At 37.4% G+C, this 21,942-nt stretch overlaps 1 protein-coding gene across 6 annotated transcripts; it reads left to right on the top strand.

Annotated features, from left to right (window-relative positions):
- The first annotated feature begins 1,227 nt into the window (after positions 1-1,227).
- LOC127419192 (oxysterol-binding protein-related protein 2-like) lies at positions 1,228-20,845 on the top strand. Of its 6 annotated transcripts, XM_051660387.1 has the most exons (16): positions 1,300-1,364; positions 5,023-5,140; positions 5,727-5,806; positions 6,607-6,713; positions 9,551-9,662; positions 9,755-9,830; positions 9,989-10,123; positions 10,219-10,316; positions 10,451-10,633; positions 10,921-11,028; positions 12,922-13,011; positions 13,240-13,366; positions 15,803-15,922; positions 16,318-16,441; positions 16,559-16,649; positions 17,236-20,845. In XM_051660387.1, the coding sequence occupies exons 4-16, from the start codon at positions 6,677-6,679 to the stop codon at positions 17,336-17,338; spliced, it is 1,404 nt and encodes a 467-aa protein (XP_051516347.1). In that variant the 5' UTR covers positions 1,300-1,364; positions 5,023-5,140; positions 5,727-5,806; positions 6,607-6,676; the 3' UTR covers positions 17,339-20,845. The 6 variants fall into 6 exon arrangements, 5 of the variants coding, with proteins under 5 accessions (XP_051516345.1, XP_051516350.1, XP_051516347.1 ...); XR_007893623.1 differs by lacking the exons at positions 5,023-5,140; positions 5,727-5,806 and having other exon boundaries at positions 1,228-1,364; positions 17,236-17,561; positions 18,847-20,845; XM_051660390.1 differs by lacking the exon at positions 5,023-5,140 and having other exon boundaries at positions 1,245-1,364.
- The last annotated feature ends 1,097 nt before the right edge of the window (positions 20,846-21,942 follow it).

Genomic DNA, 21,942 nt, shown 5'->3' with positions numbered 1-21,942 from the left:
CATCGCGGGGCTTCTTACCCCAGGCCCCAGTGAAGCTGCACACCAAAGACTACATAGCATGTCAGTCCACTCTCGCCATCTTTGGAACGCTCTCGGGAGGCTATTTCCAGTCATGACAGTGCAGCTCCTATGTAGCTGAATGGGGAAATACCGAAATCTCAAAAACGGTTGGTCAAGATTACGGTCCAAGGACATATGCCAAATTAGCAGTAAAATCTGACAAAACCTGTATCATGACTTGTGCTTCTTTACCTCATATTACGCTGAAAAAACGCAATTTTCCCGGCTTTTATAGCTAAAGCGCATGCGCGTTCTCGAGTTGATTGACAGGTGATGTCTGTATCTAAAAGGTGATTGGCTCTTTTACCTGTACGGCAGGATTTCCTTTCTACATCCGTTGACAGTTGGGCGCTAGAGCTCCTTGGTAGGGCGTTCCAAATTCTCCCATTTATTTAAATAGAAGTGGCCTGTCTCTGCTAAATGCTCTCTGCTGCACACCCTGTAGGTTCAATTTATTACGCCAAGCCGGGCAGTAAAGAGTACCTGCCCACTTTTTCAGCCGCCTGGGTTCCATGAGTATTTTTCTCATTCATTTCTTCCAAAGACTTATAATAAAATCCTTCATAAAAGAGTTCTTAGCCATGAACCATACCAGCCAGCTCCGAGGTTAATCAAAACATTACATACTTTTTTCAAGGATTTGAAAATGGGACAAAAAGACAAAGTTTGTTTGATCTGAATCACTGAATGGGACTGAATCATGAGGACTGAATCGGCTCAGATGACTCTGAACCGCAGGCTGTTTATGTCCGAAATGAGCCTAGAACCGCTAGGCACCTGTAACGTTATGTTTACTTTTTGAAAGCAATGATACTTTGTAAGGTTTGTGAAAATCAATCTAATTACTGACTGGCAGTTCATATTACAAGAGATAGGTTATAGCGATAGCTTTCTTCTGTATGCCTTTATAATCCAGAGTGCATCTCAGAGTGTTTTCTGATAACTAAGGAATTCTAATTTCCCTATTCATGAACTGCTATAGCCAACGGCGATAGGATTATAAATAACCCACATCCCTGCCTTTTTAGTACCGACCCCTTTATATAACTTCAACGTAACCCCACCCCTTCCAGAGGTTAATATCGTGCGTTCAAAGAGGGGTATCCTTTTACAATTGGCTACTTCTCCTGTCAATCAACACTGGTCCCCGCCCCTCTGCGGTTTGGACCCTTCCACAGCCCTCCAATCCTATCAGTCCCCCGTTCTTGCGAAATGTTTCCGCCTCTGTGTCAGTCTTCCCAAACTGGGCGCTTGTTGTCTGTCCCATCGGAGAAAGGAGCGATCGAGCTTTACGTTATTGAAAGGTAACGCAACACACGTACGTTATACAGCCTGCCACGCGTGATTGAGGTTACGAGGCGTGTTATTTTGTAACATATGATATGTTTTAATGCTATCCAACGGGTTGTTAAGCAATATGCGTGTTTGTTATTGGCCAAGGCTAGGGGCTAACCGCGGGTCAAAACAGCTCGAGCCACATACTGCGTGCCTGCCGTCCACAGTGGATATTGTTTGAAGATGCCGAGCAAGTCAAGTTAATCATAGTATCAGTTTTGTTTGTATATCTTACTGGGCGTAATGCATGTCAGCTTGCCCTCATGCACGGTTGGCTAGGCTATGATATATGTGTGTGTGTGTGTGTGTGTGTGTGTGTGTGTGTGTGTGTGTGTCGTGCGTGTGTGCGTGCGTGCGTGCGCGCGCGATAAGTGTGTTTTGTTGTATTCATAGATGCTTAGTGACCGTGTTCATGTGGCCACGAACTGAACAAAGCAGTGATACCTAAATGGAGTGACTGAGATGTTCATCTTGAGAAATATGTGGATTAATTAAACACATTTGTTGTTTTGGTTGGTCCTTCAGTCTGCTCCATTGTGTTTACAATGCCACTCATAACGCCTGTACAAGTGAGACAGAGACTGATGCTCAGTCAACCATCTGTCAGTTGATTGCAATACTACAAATACCAAGAAATGTGTGATTCTTAATTTTCTGGTTTGTCACCCATAATTGCAATACATTTAGCTGTCTTAAAGTAGTAGTTCACACTTAAATGAAAATTCTCTAATTATTTACTCATCCTCATGCCATCCCAGGTGTGTATGACTTTCTTTCTTTGAAAGAACACAAATTATGATTTTTAGAAGAATATCTCCGCTCTGTAGGTCCATACAACACAAGTGAATGGTGGCTAGGGCTGAAACGTTTCGTCGACGTTATCGACCACGTCGACAATAAAATATTATCTAAAATTAATTTAAGCATCATAATGCAATTTACATTTTCTGAAGAAGCTCAGCAAATGCGATCCGAGGTAAAGAGGGTTACATTTAAAATATTTAAAAGTTTTAAAATGTTCAAAAGCTCATTTTCTGAAAGTAAACTCCGCATTGGACAAATAGTTCTGATAGTTTATAGTCTTGAAAAAAGTGCAGAACATTCTGAGAATGTCATTCAGCCAATAAGTTTGTGTAAAGAAGAGGTATATATAGGTATAAAATATATATATAATATATATATATATATTTTTTTTTGTTTGGTAATTAATTGTTTAATTGAATGCTTTTCATTTGGTAGGCTAATTTATTTAATTTAATACAGGGAATTTTGTTGGCATTTTTTAAAAAGTAAAACAATAATTTTATAATATTGGGCTATATGTTAGTGTTCCAAAAAAGCTCTCTGAAGCTTTTCTTCTAGTATTGTGTATTTATTTTTCATTTAAAACTTCTTTGTGCACAGAAATGATATGGTTTTTGTACTGTGGGCTAATTCGTGACTGCCGTCTATTATTTTGAATGGTGTGGAAAAGCAACTTTAGTAAATAAACGGATGGCAACCGTGATTAAATTAATCGCAAAGAGTGGCCATTCATTTGTTCTCCGTGCGCTTGTCGATGTGCATAATCGAGATATTTGTGTTGGCACTCCTGGAAGTGGATCTATATGCCGTTCAGATCAATCCATAATCACGTACAATAAATTGGCTTTCAAGGATGTATACTGTCGTCATGATTAACACAGGCTAACGATTGGTGTAAATTCTGTCATGTGACTACATTTTTACATTAATGCCAATTTTCTCGACAAAAAGTGTTTCCAAACCAGTTTTTCGCAACATTTGAAGTATCGACAGAGTTTATGTGCTAGAGTTAAACAGAAAAATAATATTTCGACACTTGTGACATTTTTGCGATAATTTGCGTTTCAATCAGCTAGGCCTATATTTTGATGCGCTAAAACGTTTTCGCAAAAAATCCTTGGGTGGATACGTATTATTGTAGACAAAAATTTTCGTTGTCGAATAGTCGTTTGATCTCATTTATCATAACATGAGATCACATTAAACTTTAATGATGACGCGTGAGAGCAGCACTGCAGCTCGCGCCTGACTGAGAAGAGGAAGAATTACACTCTAACCTTTCCAAACAGCTTCAGGTGATGTAGATCGCAAAGTATGAGGGAATTATACAAAAATACAAAATAAGTAAATACAGAAGCACTCTCGTTGTGGAATAAGCGGATCTGGAACACCCTGGCGTTACATCTAAAATGCAGTTATATTTAATGCATTGTAGCTTTATTAAAGTTCAAATCATACGAAAGCAGATCATGTAAATAACTAAAAACTCTGAAACTGGCATTTCTCTGTGCAGTCAGCGCCTCTTCTATGAGTTGCGTGAAGTGTCCCGATCTAAGAGGGAGAGATTGAAACTGGACCCGGCTGAGTCACGCTCTGTCACGGGGACGTTTGTCCCTCCAGCGTGCACGCTTAATGCAGCTAGATTATAACGTGATGGCTCGTGACTTATTGAATCATAATATGTGTCACTGTGCATTTCTTATCATGAAGAAAATTGGCAATATGCAGCTTTATTAATAAGAGAGAGGTTTTTTTTTTTTTTTTTTTTTTTTTAAAAGAGTTAAAAATGGATTGAAGTGAACAAAAAAGGTGAGAGAGGCTAGTCTTTGCCCCATTACACACTGCAACAAAATATGTTTGTGTTTAGTTTTTATTTTGGCTTGTTTTCCAATATAAATAACTAAAACTCCTTTAAAACAACGTACATTTTCTTTATCAGCTATACTGCAGAAGAATGTTGAATATAATATTAAAAATACAAATATTTTTAAATATCTAAAAATCCTTTAAAAAAGATGCATTCACCTGAGAAGCAGCATATAAGATATTCAGACTTACTTTTAGAGAATAGATCTTGAATATAAGTATATTTTGTCTTTACTGCACTCGCAGAAGTATAACCAAGTGAAAAAATACACTTATATACAAAATACACTTATATATAAGATACATTCTCTTAAAGCAAGTCTACATATCTTATATGTTGCTTCACAAGTAAATGTATCTTGTTTTAAGGATTTTTAGACAATTTTAAATGGAAAACAAGACAAAAACACTTGATAACAGTAGGATTTTTTATAGTGAATTTCTTTAGTGATTTAAACTTAATAAAAAGTTTTTTTTCCCTTTAATTCAGTGAATGTCATTTAGAGGTATTTTGTCCTCTTTATTGTTAGTATGCACATTTAGTACAACCATTTAAGTCGGGGCACAAGCTGAATAGTCGGTTAAGAGCTAATGATTAATCATTGCAATAATCGCAGAGTAGTCGAATAAGCGGTCTAATAATCGTTAGATTAATCGATTATCAAAATAATCGTTATTTGCAGCCCTAATGGTTGTGAAGGTCCACAAAGCACATAAAGTCCTTTTTACTATAAATCTCCACCTTCAGCCCCGACCAGTTGGTGGCAACATGCACGAAGAACGCAAATCGCAAAAAAAGAAGAATGAAGACGTGAAAGTGGATATTTATAGTACAAAAGGTCTTAAATATTGATCTCTTTCTCAACCACACCTATTATATAGATTCTGAAGATGTTGATTTAACCACTGAAGTTGTATATGGATTACTTTTATGCTGGCTTTATGTGCTTTTTGGAGCTTTCAGTTCTGGCTACCATTCACTTGCATTGCATGGACCTACAGAGCTGAGATATTCTTCTAAAAGTCTATGTGTGTTCTGCAGAAGAAAGTCATACACATCTGCGATGTCAAGAGGGTGAGTAAATGATGAGAATTTTCATTTTTGGGTGAACTATTCCTTTTAGGCTACGTTTGTATAGAGAATGTCTTTATTTTTTCAGTCTTTAGCTTGAAAATGAATGACCCAGTTTACATTTGGGGATCTCAGACATGGCTATTGTTGCTTTGAAATGTATTAGTTTTTCTAGGCACCATTGTTGTGTATCCAGAAACTTCATCTTATTCTGAGAAGCAGCTTCTCATGTGGTTGTCATAGTCACTATAGACATCTTCCAGTGAATTGTAAGATTAGTTTTCTTGTTTCACTGCTGCTATAACAGCTCATCAGAGTCAAAGTGCCAAACTGTGCACCTAACAATGCAGACAGTTTAGCTTATCTAAGAAATACTATTAACTTGATTTTGGTGTGATATTGCATATGTTTATATATCTGAATAAGTCTGTTTTATTAACTGAATTATTTAATGTCTAAATAATACAGTTAAAGCATGTTTAGTTATAAGCAGATACAGTGTATGAGTGTTTAATGGCAAACATTCCTGTAAATGTGATTACATGCTTAGGGGCTTCTTTGTTTGAAAGTCTGTGTCTGTCTTTTGTAGCCTAGAGCAGGCAGAGACTGTGGCTTACTGATGTAACCAGTTTACAGCTCATTTCCTAAGCCTTCCATTCAGGATCCAAGGTCTGTGTTCCAATTCACAGTGGTCAGTCACAACTGTCTCTGCACTAATTTCAGCTGAGCTACCTTGAATCTGTATGGTTACAAAACAGCTAGGGCTTCGTGGTGCTCAGCCAGCCCAGACGAGACATTCTCTGCGGGCAGTTTACCACATAGGTATTTGAATTTGTGATAGCTGTCACCATAGTGTCTGCTTTGCCTTTCCTTGTTTCAAATAATTTGCATGGTCCTCCCCTCCGTTAAAATGCCAATCATTTTTGAAACTGCTTTGCATTTTGTTGTTAAACAGCGGTATAAGTTGCGGTCTGAAGAGGAGCTAGAAATATGATCCTGTATTTTAAAGCCTTGTATTGTTTTTGTTTGTGTGTGCTACTAGGACTTTTGCGTCATATTAATGTAAAGAGACCATTCAGGAACTAAGCCCACATAGTAAAGCAATACAGTCAGTTGCTATAATGATCCTTGGATGCTGACGTCCCCTCTCTCTCTTTGCCAAGAGCTTCCACTGGCCATTATAGAATTAGATGGTTTTGCCAAGCACAGTTGTTTAAGGACTGCAGTGAGGTGGTTGTGTGATTGGATTCGTTCTGTATGTTGCATAAGGGGGTGGAGGGAGTGTGGGCCAGCATTAGGCATAGTATTTTCCTTTACTTTAATGATTATCTTTTATTAGTTGGAAGGATGGCACCCAGCTGTACATCCTGATCTTAACAACTTTGTAAACCCTATGTCTTTTTTAATTATGAAACATACAACGTAAACAAACATTGTCTCAGTTGTTGGTTCTCTGGTTTGATTTACAGAACACATTCAGGCTCCTGCCTTTGAGAAACGATGCCTTCTGATTGACATAAACAGCAGTAACTGTCCATCATGAACAGCGAAGAAGAGTTCTATGATGCTGAGACAGGTACGTGAATGAAGTTTAAGTTAATATGATGCAACCAAAGATAAATTAATATCAGTTCCTCTCTTACAATAGAGCGCCACATTTGGGTTCTGGAAGGAAAATCACATTTACTTTCTCCATGGACAAATATATTTTAAACAGTAATTTATAATCCTTTAAAGATAGACGTACCATGAGCTGTGAGGTTGTTCGATGGTATTCTATTGAAGCCAACATTCCTCATTATTTCAAGTTTTGGGTTTAAAAAAAAAAAAAAATCACGTTTAACTTTTTTTTGTTGTTGCTTCAAATCAAAGCTTGTAATATAGTGGTTTACCTCAGAGCTGGTTGGTTTGGTTCATGGCTCAGAACTTTTTTTATGAGGAATGTTATGAAAACCCCATGGAAAAAATTAATAAGAAAATTACTTCCGGGATCAAGACGGATGAAATAATGGACAGGCACTGTTGCGCTCTATTGCTGCATTACTTAATATGCATACTGTGCATAGTCTGCAAATTTTCTGCATAAACTATGCAGATGACCTACTACATTTGGCATAATGAGCAGCAGTGTATAACAGCTTACTGTGTGTAATACTGTATCCCACAATGTGACGTGCTGGACTAGGGGTGGGTAAAAATATTGAATTTCCAATGCATTGCGATCTTCATTTGAACGACCTCGATATCGATTCTTAAATCCCAAGATCGGTCTTTTACTCCCTTTTACAACCCTCCACTGCAATGAGATGCAATCACTTGCATTTGCAACTAGGGCTGGGTATCGGCAGCCACCTTTTTTTTTTTAAATATAGTCCATGTATTTCATTAACAAATATGATGTATTGAAATTGCTTATATTATATTGCATATATTCAGTATATTGTTACATGTTTGTTGTTTACATGTCTAATTTGTACTATTTACAAGTATTTACTTATATAAGTAGAACAAGTGCTAAAACGGGACTGTCTCTTTATGTCCTGTGGCAGGAACTTTGAAAGTAGTTTTTGTTTTGGTCGAATGGCTTCTTTACAGCATTCATGCTATGTGTGGTTAGAATTAAATGTTCTTTTGTTGTTTTTGATAAATAACTGATTGTAGAGAGCAGAAAAGCTATTAAAAGATATATTATTAAACAACAAATGGTTTGCTTGGACTCGCACGACACAGAAAGAGTCAAAGCTTTTACTTTCAGCACGCACTGAAAATATCTGGGTGCTGAACTGCTTCGCCACTACACCACTCAAACACTTGAGTGAAATCTAAAAACAATTACCAGCCAGTGCCTAATCGCAGACTTTTTTTGTAGCATATGGGAAGTATTTATGCACATATAATTGTAGGGGATTGCAGATAGACAGAAAGTGCGATCTTGGCATTTTAAGAATTGACATTGGGATTGTACAAATGAAGAACACTTGAGAGAGGTCCAGCATGTCCGTGAGAGAAACCGTTAATCCTACAGGATCAGTTTCAGTCTCTTTCGTGCCTCATAGAAGTGTCTATGACTGCACTGAAAATATCACAATATGTCACGATACATGGATCTAAGAATCGATACAATATTGTGAGGAAAAAGTATCGTGATATATAGATATTTGATTGTATCGACACAGCTCTATTTGCAACTAAATTTTGTGCTATGTAATTAAAATGTACAGTACTGTGCAAAAGTCTTAGGCACATACGATGTTTCACAAAAACATTTGTCTTAAGATGGTTATTTATATCTTCAGCTTTAGTGTCAGTAGGAAAAATACATTTTAGACTCACAAACATTACTTTTGCAAGTAGAAAAGATTAGAATAGAAGAACAGGGAGCCCTGCAACAGATGTCATGATGCCCACAAAGCCCCCCACTGAACATCGAGTCAGTCTGAGATTAAATAAAGAGACAGAAGCAATTGAGACTATATAGATAGAAGAACTGTGGCAAATTCTCCAAGAAGCTTGGAACATCCTATCTGCCAACAACCAAGAACAGCTGTCCAGGTGTACCTAGGAGAATGATGCTGTTTTAAAGGCAAAGGTGGTCACACCAAATATTGATGTAGCTTTTTTTATGTTTACTGGACTTTGTATGATGTTAATTGATAAATGAAAACTATTTATGTCATTATTTTTGAAGACATCCTCACTATGCAACATTTTTAACAAGTGCCTAAAACGTTTGCACAGTACTTTATATATTTGTCAGCTGGCTGGTAAATGTTCATATTTCACTCACCAGTTATTGTGTTGTGTAGTTGTAAATGAATATACTGTAAGTATTCCGCAGCGAGATCCTTTCACTGCATGTTGAGTGTAAAAGTTGTTCCGTATAATGCGTGTCCAAAGACTAGATCCATGCAACCCATTTGAAAAACTAATAAAATATAATTAGTAAAATTAATATTTTTTTAATGTACCTATTTAGAAGGTCCTCTGTATAATTAACAGCATTAGCTGGGAGAGAATTTCTTTCGTATGTAAGCAAAAGGGACATTATAACTTAAATATACCCATATAAATCTATATCAAATCGAATCGAGAGCTTGTGATTGAAATCGGGAAATCTCTATCAATACCTAGCCCTATCCTAAACTAGACCTTCCTTTTCCAGTATGCTGAATAAACTTGAAGATATATCAGCCATCTCTTTCTTCACTCATTATTTGATCGAACTGACAAAAGCTAAGACATTTTTACATATTCGATTAAAATGCAAAACAATTGTTTTTTTCCCCTCCCAACAAGATGAGGTCATATGAAAACATTGTAGCATTCTAATGTAAATTGTGCACTATTCAGTAGGCCATTGCAAGCACAACCATTCTCACATACTTAATGGCCAAATCTCTGCTTCTGTCTCAGGTTTGGAATCAGATGACTCGTGTGAAGTCAGCTTTAAAGATGCCTGCATCTATGCAAGCAAGCAGACAGCAAATGGCAAAGTGCCATCTGAGAATGGAGTATGGGAGAGACGGTAAGGTGATAGATTAATGCCTATGTGAAATAAAATCCAGCAGCAGGGAACCTAATCTTTATCAGTAAATACATATGTTTCTGTCTGTTCAGAACTACTCTGCCAGCACCCATGTTCTCCAGAAATGACTTCAGTGTATGGAGCTTCCTAAAAAAATGCATTGGAATGGTGAGTGCATGAAATATGCTTTTTGTAAATGGCAGCTTAGTAAAGAGTGCACAGTAACAAAATCATAAAAGAGACATTATAATTTAAATTCTGATATTGTTGTCCACCTGCCAAGCCATTTTGTTTATCTTTTCTCTGGGAATCCTTTATCTTTATAGGAGCTGTCCAAGATAACAATGCCTATTGTTTTCAACGAACCTCTGAGCTTCTTGCAGAGAATTACGGAGTATATGGAACATGCGAACCTCATCCATAAAGCTTGCACACTTTCAGACTCTATAGAGCGTATGCAGGTTAGTGCCTCCTTTATATTTGTCTCTCACATGTGTACATAACAATGAAATTCGAATATCAAGTGCTGATTTGACCATTGCCTCTCATTTGTCAGCTTGTTGCCGCATTCGCCGTTTCTGCTGTCGCATCACAATGGGACAGAACTGGAAAACCTTTTAACCCTTTATTAGGAGAGACCTATGAACTCACAAGGTAGTACATTCAGAGTTGAAGGCTGTGCATTCAGTTGCTATTTGATTGAAAACACTACTCAACAACATTTTATGTAAATATTAATCTGCACCAATTAATCTCATATGAGATTGAGTAGATGTCTCTGTGTTCAGGGAGGATGAGGGTTATCGCATAGTCTCAGAACAGGTGAGTCACCATCCGCCAATCAGTGCCTTGTACGCAGAGTCGCTCAATCAGGACTTCACATTTCACGGCTCCATCTACCCTAAACTGAAATTCTGGGGAAAGAGTGTGGAGGCGGAGCCTAAAGGCACAATGACGCTTGAGTTGTCCAAGTGAGTTTCATTTATGTGATATTACTTAGCACAGTGTGTTAACGTAGTTTTAGAGACACTGAGACCCTCTCTCACAGTTGGACCATAGAGCTAGTTACATAACTGTAGGTTGTTGCTGTGGGACTTTCTTTGTTCCATCTGCCTCAAGTTGCTTTGGAAACAGCATCTGCTAAGTCTGTAACATGGTGGAATGTCCATTCATTATTGCAGTGGTATTACTTACAACATGTTTTATGTGGAGATTTTAGGCATGAATTATTGATGAACTAACTCTTCTTTTCTTGCAGGCACAGAGAGGCTTACACATGGACAAATCCAATGTGTTGTGTGCATAATGTTATCCTGGGTAAACTGTGGATTGAGCAGTATGGAACAGTGGAGATTGTCAACCACAGGTATTGCATCTCTTTCCTTTCCTGTCTTGGGCCGGTTGCATAAAACTGTTTTAGACTAGTCTTACAAGTTAGTTGTTTCAGTCAGTTACATAAAAACTTATATCGGTCTAATAGGCCACGTACACACTACAGCTAAATTCGGTAAAATATTAGAGTGACAACCACATTCTACGAACAAATTAACTTCCGAAAAATTCAGGTAGTGATAACCGCATTTCAAAGGACAGAAACAGAGGTATGTGTCTTCACTCATTCATATATTCCAGTCAGTCTCTCTCTCTCTCTCTCTCTCTCTCTCTCTCTCTCTCTCTCTCTCTCTCTCTCTCTCTCTACTGTAGGTTCTCTCATCAGCCCCTCAGTTACCCGTACATTAAAGTCCAGAGAGAGCGCACTGTTTAACAACAGCCATTTAGATGCGCATAAACAAAACACAGTGATGCTGTCAAAGGCAGCTACTTAAACATTGCCGGATGATGACATGACTCAGGTGGATAATCTCTTTGCTCAAAAACAGCAAACACAAAACGGGTTAAACTGGTGGCAGTCATGTTTCATTGCCGTGAGACGCTGCATCATTGCTATGGTTATCACTTGTAAATCATCGCAATTGTGAGTCAGTCCTGTATTCGTACACACATAGAATGAAAAATTAGGGGATTCACTCCCGCATTTAAATGCGGTTGTCACTCCCGAATCTTTGTAGTGTGTACTTGGCCATATAAAACCAAAATGTAAGAGTGCAGACCCCTAGGCTTACATTTGTTAACATTCTATGTTGCCAATGGAAATAACTCAGCTGGGCTAGCAGGGGCTTGAGTTGAGGGCTAAAAAGGGCTTGAGTTGAGACCTTGTGTTTTTTATTATTACATTTGTTCATTAGAATATACACTTAGTGACCACTTTATTAGGGACACTTGTACACCTACTTATTCGTGCGATTATCTAATCAGCCAATAGTGTGGCAGCAGTGCAATGCATAAAATCAATCAGATACGGGTCAGGAGCTTCAGTTGATGTTCACATCAACCATCAGTATGGGGAAAAATGTGATCTTTGGAGCCAGATGGGCTGGTTTGAGTATTTCTGTAACAGCTGATCTCCTGGGATTTTCACGCACAACAGTCTCTAGAGTTTATTCTGAATAGGGCCAAAAACAAAAACATCCAGTGAGCAGCAGTTCTGTGGACGGGAACGCCTTGTTGATAAGAGAGGTCAACAGAGATTGGCCAGACTGGTTCGAGCTGACAGAACGGTTACGGTAACTCAGATAACCCCTTTATACAATTGTAGAGAGCAGAATAGCATCTCATTGTGCCCATCTGTGCCCACTGCAGCCTAGGCTTTCTGTTCTTGGCTGACAGAAGTGGAGCCCAATGTGGTCTTCTGCTGTTGTAGCCCATTCGTCTCAAGGTTCGACATGTTGTGCATTCTGCTCACTACAAATCATGCCACAGGTGAAATCACTGAGATCACATTTTTCCCCATTCTGATGGTTGATGTGAACATTAACTGAAGCTCCAGACCCGCTGATTAGATAATCGCATGAATAAGTAGGTGTACAGGTGTACCTTATAAAGTGGTCACTGAGAGTATATATACAGTAATGAGTGTAATTCTTTGCATTTCAGTAGGCTTCTGACAGTTTGGAGAGATGGTCACAATGTTACAAATGTAAAATACAACTTCTTATTTTTATCTTTTATTTTGGGGTGAAATATGACCCGGGTATTTTTGGACAGTTTTTATGAGATTCACGCTTATAGCGTTGAGAAGGGTTATCAAGTACCGTGCAATTTGTCCATCTACATTTCATCAGGCATTAGTGTTGATCACATTTTATTCAGTGTTATGTGCCTTCTTTTGGCTGAGAAACCTTCTGTCTGTTCATTTTAGCACTGGGGACAAGTGTGTGCTGAATTTTAAGCCATGTGGCATGTTTGGCAAAGAGCTGCATAGAGTAGAGGGACATATCCAGGACAAGAGGTGAGCAGACATTCGGATCAAATGCCATCTGGCTCGCAGCCTGAACAGTACACACTGCATACAGTCTTGTCTCTATAACTCTAAATGCTTCTGAAATGAAATTGACAGTAGACCTAGACATTGTATGTACAGTTTTCCTTGGCTATTTGTTGATGTATTTGTCCTTGGAGTTTTTTTTCTGGATTTGATGCTTTTGTTTGTGGCTCATTTTGTTTGGATGTATTTCAGTAAAAAGAAACATCGGGTTGTCTACGGGAAGTGGACTGAGTGCATGTACAGCATTGAGCCAAAAGTCTACGAGGCAAACAAGAAATCAGAGAAGAAGAGTGGAGGAGAGTCCAAGAAACACAAGCAGGTGAAATGCATTAGTCATTTATCTCTTACTGCGGAGTCGTAATGTATTTTCTGTTCCGTTTTCACATGGAAGTCTGCAATGGCTCTTAAACATCCTCGTTTAGAGGTCTACTACTTGCTACCATAGTAGACAGCTTATAAATGTTCTGTGTGCTATATCAACTGAAAAATGTTTCAGAAAATTTGCTGTTGGATAGCAGGGAGTGATCTCTTTTTATTGTGAAACTCACTGTTACTTGGAATTAGTGTTATGGTTTTTATATCACTGTTGAAACATACAACACTTTCAGATCCCTAATCACATTTTTGTGATGTTCCCTTGATGTTTTGAGATCCCAAAATAGCTTGTTTTTGAAAGATTTCTGTAACATATATATACAGGTGCATCTCAATAAATTAGAATGTCGTGGAAAAGTTCATTTATTTTAGTAATTCAACTCAAATTGTGAAACTCGTGTATTAAATAAATTCAATGCACACAGACTGAAGTAGTTTAAGTCTTTGGTTCTTTTAATTGTGATGATTTTGGCTCACATTTAACAAAAACCCACCAATTCACTATCTCAACAAATTAGAATACATCATAAGACCAATAAAAAAAACATTTTTAGTGAATTGTTGGCCTTCTGGAAAGTATGTTAATTTACTGTACATGTACTCAATACTTGGTAGGGGCTCCTTTTGCTTTAATTACTGCCTCAATTCGGCGTGGCATGGAGGTGATCAGTTTGTGGCACTGCCGAGGTGGTATGGAAGCCCAGGTTTCTTTGACAGTGGCCTTCAGCTCATCTGCATTTTTTGGTCTCTTGTTTCTCATTTTCCTCTTGACAATACCCCATAGATTCTCTATGGGGTTCAGGTCTGGTGAGTTTGCTGGCCAGTCAAGCACACCAACACCATGGTCATTTAACCAACTTTTGGTGCTTTTGGCAGTGTGGGCAGGTGCCAAATCCTGCTGGAAAATGAAATCAGCATCTTTAAAAAGCTGGTCAGCAGAAGGAAGCATGAAGTGCTCCAAAATTTCTTGGTAAACGGGTGCAGTGACTTTGGTTTTCAAAAAACACAATGGACCAACACCAGCAGATGACATTGCACCCCAAATCATCACAGACTGTGGAAACTTAACACTGGACTTCAAGCAACTTGGGCTATGAGCTTCTCCACCCTTCCTCCAGACTCTAGGACCTTGGTTTCCAAATTAAATACAAAAATTGCTCTCATCTGAAAAGAGGACTTTGGACCACAGTCCAGTTCTTCTTCTCCTTAGCCCAGGTAAGAGGCCTCTGACGTTGTCTGTGGTTCAGGAGTGGCTTAACAAGAGGAATACGACAACTGTAGCCAAATTCCTTGACACGTCTGTGTGTGGTGGCTCTTGATGCATTGACACCAGCCTCAGTCCATTCCTTGTGAAGTTCACCCAAATTCTTGAATCGATTTTGCTTGACAATACTCATAAGGCTGCGGTTCTCTCGGTTGGTTGTGCATCTTTTTCTTCCACACTTTTTCCTTCCACTCAACTTTCTGTTAACATGCTTGGATACAGCACTCTGTGAACAGCCAGCTTCTTTGGCAATGAATGTTTGTGGCTTACCCTCCTTGTGAAGGGTGTCAATGATTGTCTTCTGGACAACTGTCAGATCAGCAGTCTTCCCCATGATTGTGTGGCCTAGTGAACCAAACTGAGAGACCAGTTTGAAGGCTCAGGAAACCTTTGCAAGTGTTTTGAGTTGATTAGCTGATTGGCATGTCACCATATTCTAATTTTTTGAGATAGTGAATTGGTGGGTTTTTGTTAAATGTGAGCCAAAATCATCACAATTAAAAGAACCAAAGACTTAAACTACTTCAGTCTGTGTGCATTGAATTTATTTAATACACAAGTTTCACAATTTGAGTTGAATTACTGAAATAAATGAACTTTTCCACAACATTCTAATTTATTGAGATGCACCTGTATATATACATTTCCGAAATCACTTTGCTTTTGTTTCTCTGTTTCAGATCTCTTTTAGATCTTTTTTTTTTAATACTGTTTATAATAACATTTTTGAAGGTTCCTTGATGTTTGTAGTCCCAACATAATGTGTCTTTGAGGGAGCTTACTAAAATATAAACATTTCCTCTCCTAGGAATTTATCACATGGTGCATTTACCTGGAAATCACTTTTTGTTTCTCTGTTTTGTTTTAACATGCAATTTCAGACAGAGGTGAAGGTAAAGACAAGGGGTTTAGCAATGTCACTCACCTCCTGCCAGCTACAGTAACCAAGTCACAGATTGACATTTCATCATAGTAGAGTTTACAGTTTAGATCACATCAGTCCAATTTCCTAGTCGATTGGCTTCTTGATCTTGCTGGATCTGCAGTATTTAACAGTCCTCATGAACATTTGACAAAGCATTAATTGTAATGTGTGTGTGTGTATGTGTTTATTAGGAGCAGAGCCCAGGCGGTGATGATGCAGACGAGATGCCAGACGTCCAGGAAACAGTCGCTATGATCCCAGGTAGCACGCTGCTGTGGAGAGTAGCCCCTCGACCGCCACACTCCACACAGGTACCCCAAAACAAATCTCTCTCACATTTGTACTATTATGTTGGAATTAGCATCTGTTTTGAGTGATCCAATCACAATTTTCATTTCATTAATTTTTGGGTGAACTATTCCATAAATTGAGTAGGCGGTCCTTTTCCATTGTCCTGAACATACAGTACCAGGACATGTTAGCATTTAAAATACAAATGCTATATGGTCACATGCATTTCAGACTACCCCCGAATGTAGTTGGAATGACCAGATCATAAAATGTTTTGGTCCCTGTTTATACCTGTATTCAGCGCTGTCCACTTGTTATCGGATCACCCGAAAATGATGTTAATACCAGATATAAACCGGGCCATAGGCACTTCAGCTTGATGTTCTCTGTCTTTTTTTCTTTTGTTTCTGTTCAGATGTATAATTTTACCAGCTTTGCCATGACACTCAATGAGCTGGAGCCTGGCATGGTTGGAGTCTTGTCACCAACAGACTGTCGTCTGCGTCCTGACATCAGAGCTATGGAGAATGGTGATATAGGTATGGAAAACTTAAACCTTTTGGCCTGTTCTGTTACCATCTGTCCAATAAGTTAGTTCCTGGATGGTGCTCCACTTATTAGTAACCCTAAATTTAGAACCTGCTCTTTAATTCCAGACACTGCAAGTCAAGAGAAGGAGAGATTGGAAGAGAAGCAGAGAGCTGCTAGAAGAGAGCGTGCTAAAGACGAGGAAGAGTGGTCCACCAGGTGAATTTTTTTTTTTTTTGTTATCTGTGGCCACACATGTTTACAGTGTAATTCTGGAAGTGTATTTTCCATTCATTTTCTCCATAGCAATTTCAAACTAACCAGCTCTGACATTGCAAATCACAATGTTACAACATTTCATTTGAAGCAAGTAAGTATTCGAAAATTGGAAAAAAGACCAAGGTTCAAGACTTGTAATTGTTAGCTAACGTTATCTACCTAGACTCTGGTGGCCAGCAATAAAATCACAGCTGTAGAGATGACAAGTTTCATTGTTAGGCTGACTTCTCTGATTGGTGAATTTCTCTTCAGGATTGTGGGTAGTGTAGTACCTCAACAGGAATTTGGCAAATAATTAAAAAAAAAATTTTTTTTAATAATGTTGAACTACATTGTACTATTGTTCAAGAACCTCTGAATTCATGGTAGATCTGTCTTGAAAGGTTTGTTTATTATTGATAAAAATATATATATATATACTTTCTCTATGAAGATTGCGAATTGGATGTTTACTTCTGTAACTACTGTTGTGCTCGATACTTGAGTCAGTTTTGCTGATCCAAAATTATGGCCTCCCACTTTTCAGATGGTTCCAGCAAGGCAGTAATCCTTACACTGGAGCTGCAGACTGGATCTACAAGGGTGGCTACTTTGACAGGAGGTACTCTGAACTTCCAGACATCTACTGATTTGGTTGGGAAGACAGAGAGAGGCTTGAAATTGCCCTTTGCTCTCCTTCCCTCAATCCATATCATCTCCTCTTCTTACTAAGCTCCTTTCATCTGTGTTTTTCTTCTTTGGAATGTGAGATTCAATTAAACGGTTATCGGACAAAGCCTCTCCACACCTTGTACTCTTCACTAGAATCTGGAAATTCAGTGTTAATGGGAATGTATTTATTTCTTTTGAAAGGTAGGTGAATGCCTTACAAAATTATTCACATTTATTTTCAATGGCTCTTTTTTTTCTTTCCGTTTTGTATGTATGTACAGTTTGTCAGAATTAAAGTTAAACATTCTGTGCAAACCTCAGTATGTGTATAGACATTGTTAGTTTATATGTACGTTCTTACCTACCTTTCCAGATGTCTTGTTTCTAGTTATACTCAGGTGTTTATTTTATGGGTACAAGTTGTTCGAGATGGCAGAACTGTAATGCCATCTGTGAAGATAGCCGATTTTGTGTGATTATTGAACTGTGAGGCATATTAGGAGAGCATTGTTTTGTGCTAATATTTTGTATAATCTTTATTATATGATTCTTTTTTTCAAAGTCAAAAGGAAAATTAAGAATAGAAATATTCTGCATTGTGACAAACATTTAATGACAATTAAGATAATTGTACCCCAAAATGTTCATTACTGTAATGTGAAGGAATCTTATTCTCATTTCAGTAATACTGTATAAATTAAATTCTGTACAACCAATACTACTATGATTTATAAATGCTGTAAACTATGTATTTTTTTCAATTATGTTAATGAGAATTTGTTTTTTGTTTTTCCATTACAAGACTAAGAATTTAGAGGAGGGGAAAATATACTTAATTGCCATGAAAATGTGACAATGCAAATGCATTTATTAATATTCTTAAAAATAGGGTTGATTTTTCTTTTATGCTAAATATTATTTATTTATTTATTTGATTTTGGGGTAAAATATGACCTAGGCATATTCTTGGCAGTTTTGACTTAGAGTTCATGAGAAGGAATGAAAAAGATTTTTCCATGTCACCCCCTCTTTGCACAGACTTAATGCTATACCTCATTAATAAGGCTCTCAGGCCAATTAGTAACAGTCTCCATGGTACAGGAGAGTTTACTAAAACTAATATTCTCATTCCTCACAAGTTTAAAAATGTTTTAGATCTGTTTGTTCAGTTTTGTTTTTGTTTGACAGACAAAAATGGAAGCTGATTAAAACAAATGTTTACTTGGTTAAAAAAAAAAAAAAAAAAAAAAAAAAAAGTTTAACTGTGGAAAAACAGCTCTTTTAAATAACAAAAATACTATTAGAACACGGCATTGATATTTTGTGTTTGTTTATGGTTGCCAAAGCAACTCTTCTCTTGTAGAAACTAAAGCCATATAACTATCTTGTCAGGACTGCAATATTGTGTAAATGAGCGATACATCCTGGTGTACAAAAATGTTGAATGATATGGAGATGGGTGCTAATCTTTTTATTTTTGTTTCAGCACTTATGGCTCACGAATGTCAAGATATTTCACCTTAGCCCACATAAATACACATGTACCAAAAAATGCTCAGTTGATAATGGAATGTGCTTCATTGCTCACATGCTTTGTGCTATCCAGCAAGTTTGATTTGGCAAGACAACAGCAACATGTAAGGACTTCAAACTTCATGTTCTTCAAACATACTAATCGAAGACAGGAGATGACCTCAGAGGACTGTGAAAGACACCACTGTCTTTTTATTTCAAAACTTAAAACAATACTGTGATTTTAACACTCAAGTCTCAGAAGCTATGCAAAATTAATCGGAATGTCTGTTCGTCTATGAATGTCTTTACTGTTTATGTAAAATACTTTGTTTAGCACAAACGTATCGAGCATGTTAGGACTTGTGCTGATGGTTTTACATGGTTTTGTTGGCTGTTTTGCACAGCTTTTGTGTGTTTCCCTTTTGCCTGAAGTTGGGCCGATGTAGAGTTTGATGGACAGACAGTTGTTTGCAACTGCAATGACAACACATCTAATTAGAGCTTATTATCGATCATCTACACTTAATGGGTGCTCATTGTCTGTTGATTAGCACATGACTATTTAACTTAAAGTAATATGTCCCATGTAGTGCATATACAGTACTGTGCAAAAGACTTAGGCATATAAGATGTTTCACAAAAGCATTTGTCTTAAGATGGTTATTTATATCTTCAGCTTTAGTGTGTCAATAGGAAAAATTCATTTTAGACTCCCAAACATTACTTTTGCAAGTAGAAAAGATTAGAATAGAAGAACAGGGAGCCCTGCAACAGATGTCATGGCCCCCACAAAGCCCCCCACTGAACATCGTGTCAGTCTGAGATTACATAAAGAGACAGAAGCAATTGAGACAGTCTAAATAGATAGAAGAACTGTGGTGAATTCTCCAAGAAGCTTGGAACATCTTATCTGCCAATAACCAAGAAAAACTGTGTCCAGGTGTACCTAGGAGAATTGGTGCTGTTTTAAAGGCAAAAGTGGTCACACCGAATACTGATTTATCTTTTTTATGTTTACTGGACTTTGTATGACATTAAGTGATAAATGAAAACTATTTATGTCATTATTTTTGAAGACATCCTCACTATGCAACATTTTTCACAAGTGCCTAAAACTTTTGCACAGTACTGTATGTCCAAAAGCCAAGCTTCAGACTATGTCATACTTTATAGGAAAGAGATAGCTATGCATTATTTCCCTCCATGTTTTATACTATATTTTATGGCATGTCTGAACATAAATTAGTTAATATCACTATCACTGCTTACTAGCAATTTGTTAGAAATAGCTTACAATATTATTCCACCAGCTACTAACTTAATAACTTTTAGTGCCCTTGAAATTATGAGACATTAAAAAATAAATAAATGACTATACACATCCCCAATTGCCTCTTGATTTTGTGCCATCTCCATCCATTGTTGCTTTAGCAATCACATCAAGTTAATGTAAAAGTAAACCTGGTCACATTGAATGCAACTATGTAAAGCAAACATACACAGAAATATCTGTCAATTTCAAGTAATTTTGTCTGTGTTCTTATTTAGCTGTTGATATTGGTTGTTACACTGAGGATTGTTTCTATTATTAAACTCACTACTACCTTGATAGATGCCCAAATTATGCCACTGTGGTGCTATACTAGCTTTACATAACTGTGTATTGTGACTTTATACTGCATTTGTATAGATTGTGTGGATCATCACAATTCGTGACAAAAATGCACTTAAGCCGTCATATGAATCTGCTTGTGTAAACTAGCAATATTAATGATATATGTAAGACCTCACAGGTTGAATACATTTCAATTAGCTTTTTGTGTCTTTAGAATCAAACAAATGGAATTGACAAACTATTTGGAAGAAGCTAATTTAAGCTTCCTTGATATGTAAGATGGTGAGGAAGTTTGTAAATTATCTTTTGTCTTGCTTTGTCAATGTCATTAATATAGAGGATCTGATTAAACATAGTAACAGAAAAACACCCCTTTTTATGTCTTTATTGAACAAGTTGATCCAGTGTTGTTTTTCTTTGCTATGCGTATGAACCTTTATTTAAGAAATAGTTCACCCAAAAATGAAAATTCATCATTTACTCACTCTCATGCCATCCCAGATGTATCTGGCTTTCTTTCTTCTGCAGAACAAAAATGAAGGTTTTTAGAAGAATATCTCAGCTCTGAAGGTCCACACAATGCAAGTGAATGGTGATCAGACCTTTGTAGCTCCATAAAGCATATAAGAGCAGCATAAAAGTAATCCATAAGACTCCAGTGATTTAATCAATGTCTTCTGAAGCGATCTAATTGATTTTGGGTAAGAACAGACAAAAATATAACACCTTTTTCACTGTACATCTTACCAGTGCAGTTTACAGGCATGATCATGATTTTAAGCTTGGTTGAATTTTATAAAATTCCACTTATAACAACGAAACCAGTGTATCTTTAATTATACATCGTCATATGAACAACCAGTCAGTAATTGCACTGCATGATTTAAGTCTCACAGGACATAATTAAATAAACAGTAACAGTTCCAGAGACAGTTTAGACTGTGTTTTGTGGCCTAATGTTGAACTTCAGGCTTGTGAGACTTCAACCGTTCTTATTTAATTTCGAGTTGAACATTTATAACTTGGACATCACTATAAGATTACTTGTATACTATGGAATAAAAGGGGTTTTCTTTGCATATCTTTTTTTTTATAGACGTGGAAGTGTTTGGATTAGGAAACTCTCCATATGAGCTTCCTCCCTGCCTCGCTTTAACCTAGAGCTTCCAGAATGTCATTTTGTCAAGCTAACTTTGATGTTAATGGTGAATTGTATGCACGTCACCTTTAATGCATAGAGAACTAGAAGTAAGCCAGCAGTAGCATTATTTTCCCAAGAGTGTAAACACTGTGGCACTGAGTGGTCCGACGTTTCAACTTCTGGCTCAACCAATGTGGTGAATTTTGGGCGGGACTACCTGTTTTTCTAAACAATGTAGGGTGGGAGGTTCAGGTAACCTGTTTGAAAACAGTCAACACAGTCAAACTGTTGAAAATTTTGCAATTCCTTTT

The sequence above is a fragment of the Myxocyprinus asiaticus genome, chromosome 28 (assembly GCF_019703515.2).
Source record: "Myxocyprinus asiaticus isolate MX2 ecotype Aquarium Trade chromosome 28, UBuf_Myxa_2, whole genome shotgun sequence".
In the NCBI taxonomy this organism is placed as follows: Eukaryota; Metazoa; Chordata; class Actinopteri; order Cypriniformes; family Catostomidae; genus Myxocyprinus; species Myxocyprinus asiaticus.
This window is presented reverse-complemented; position numbering and strand designations above follow the sequence as displayed.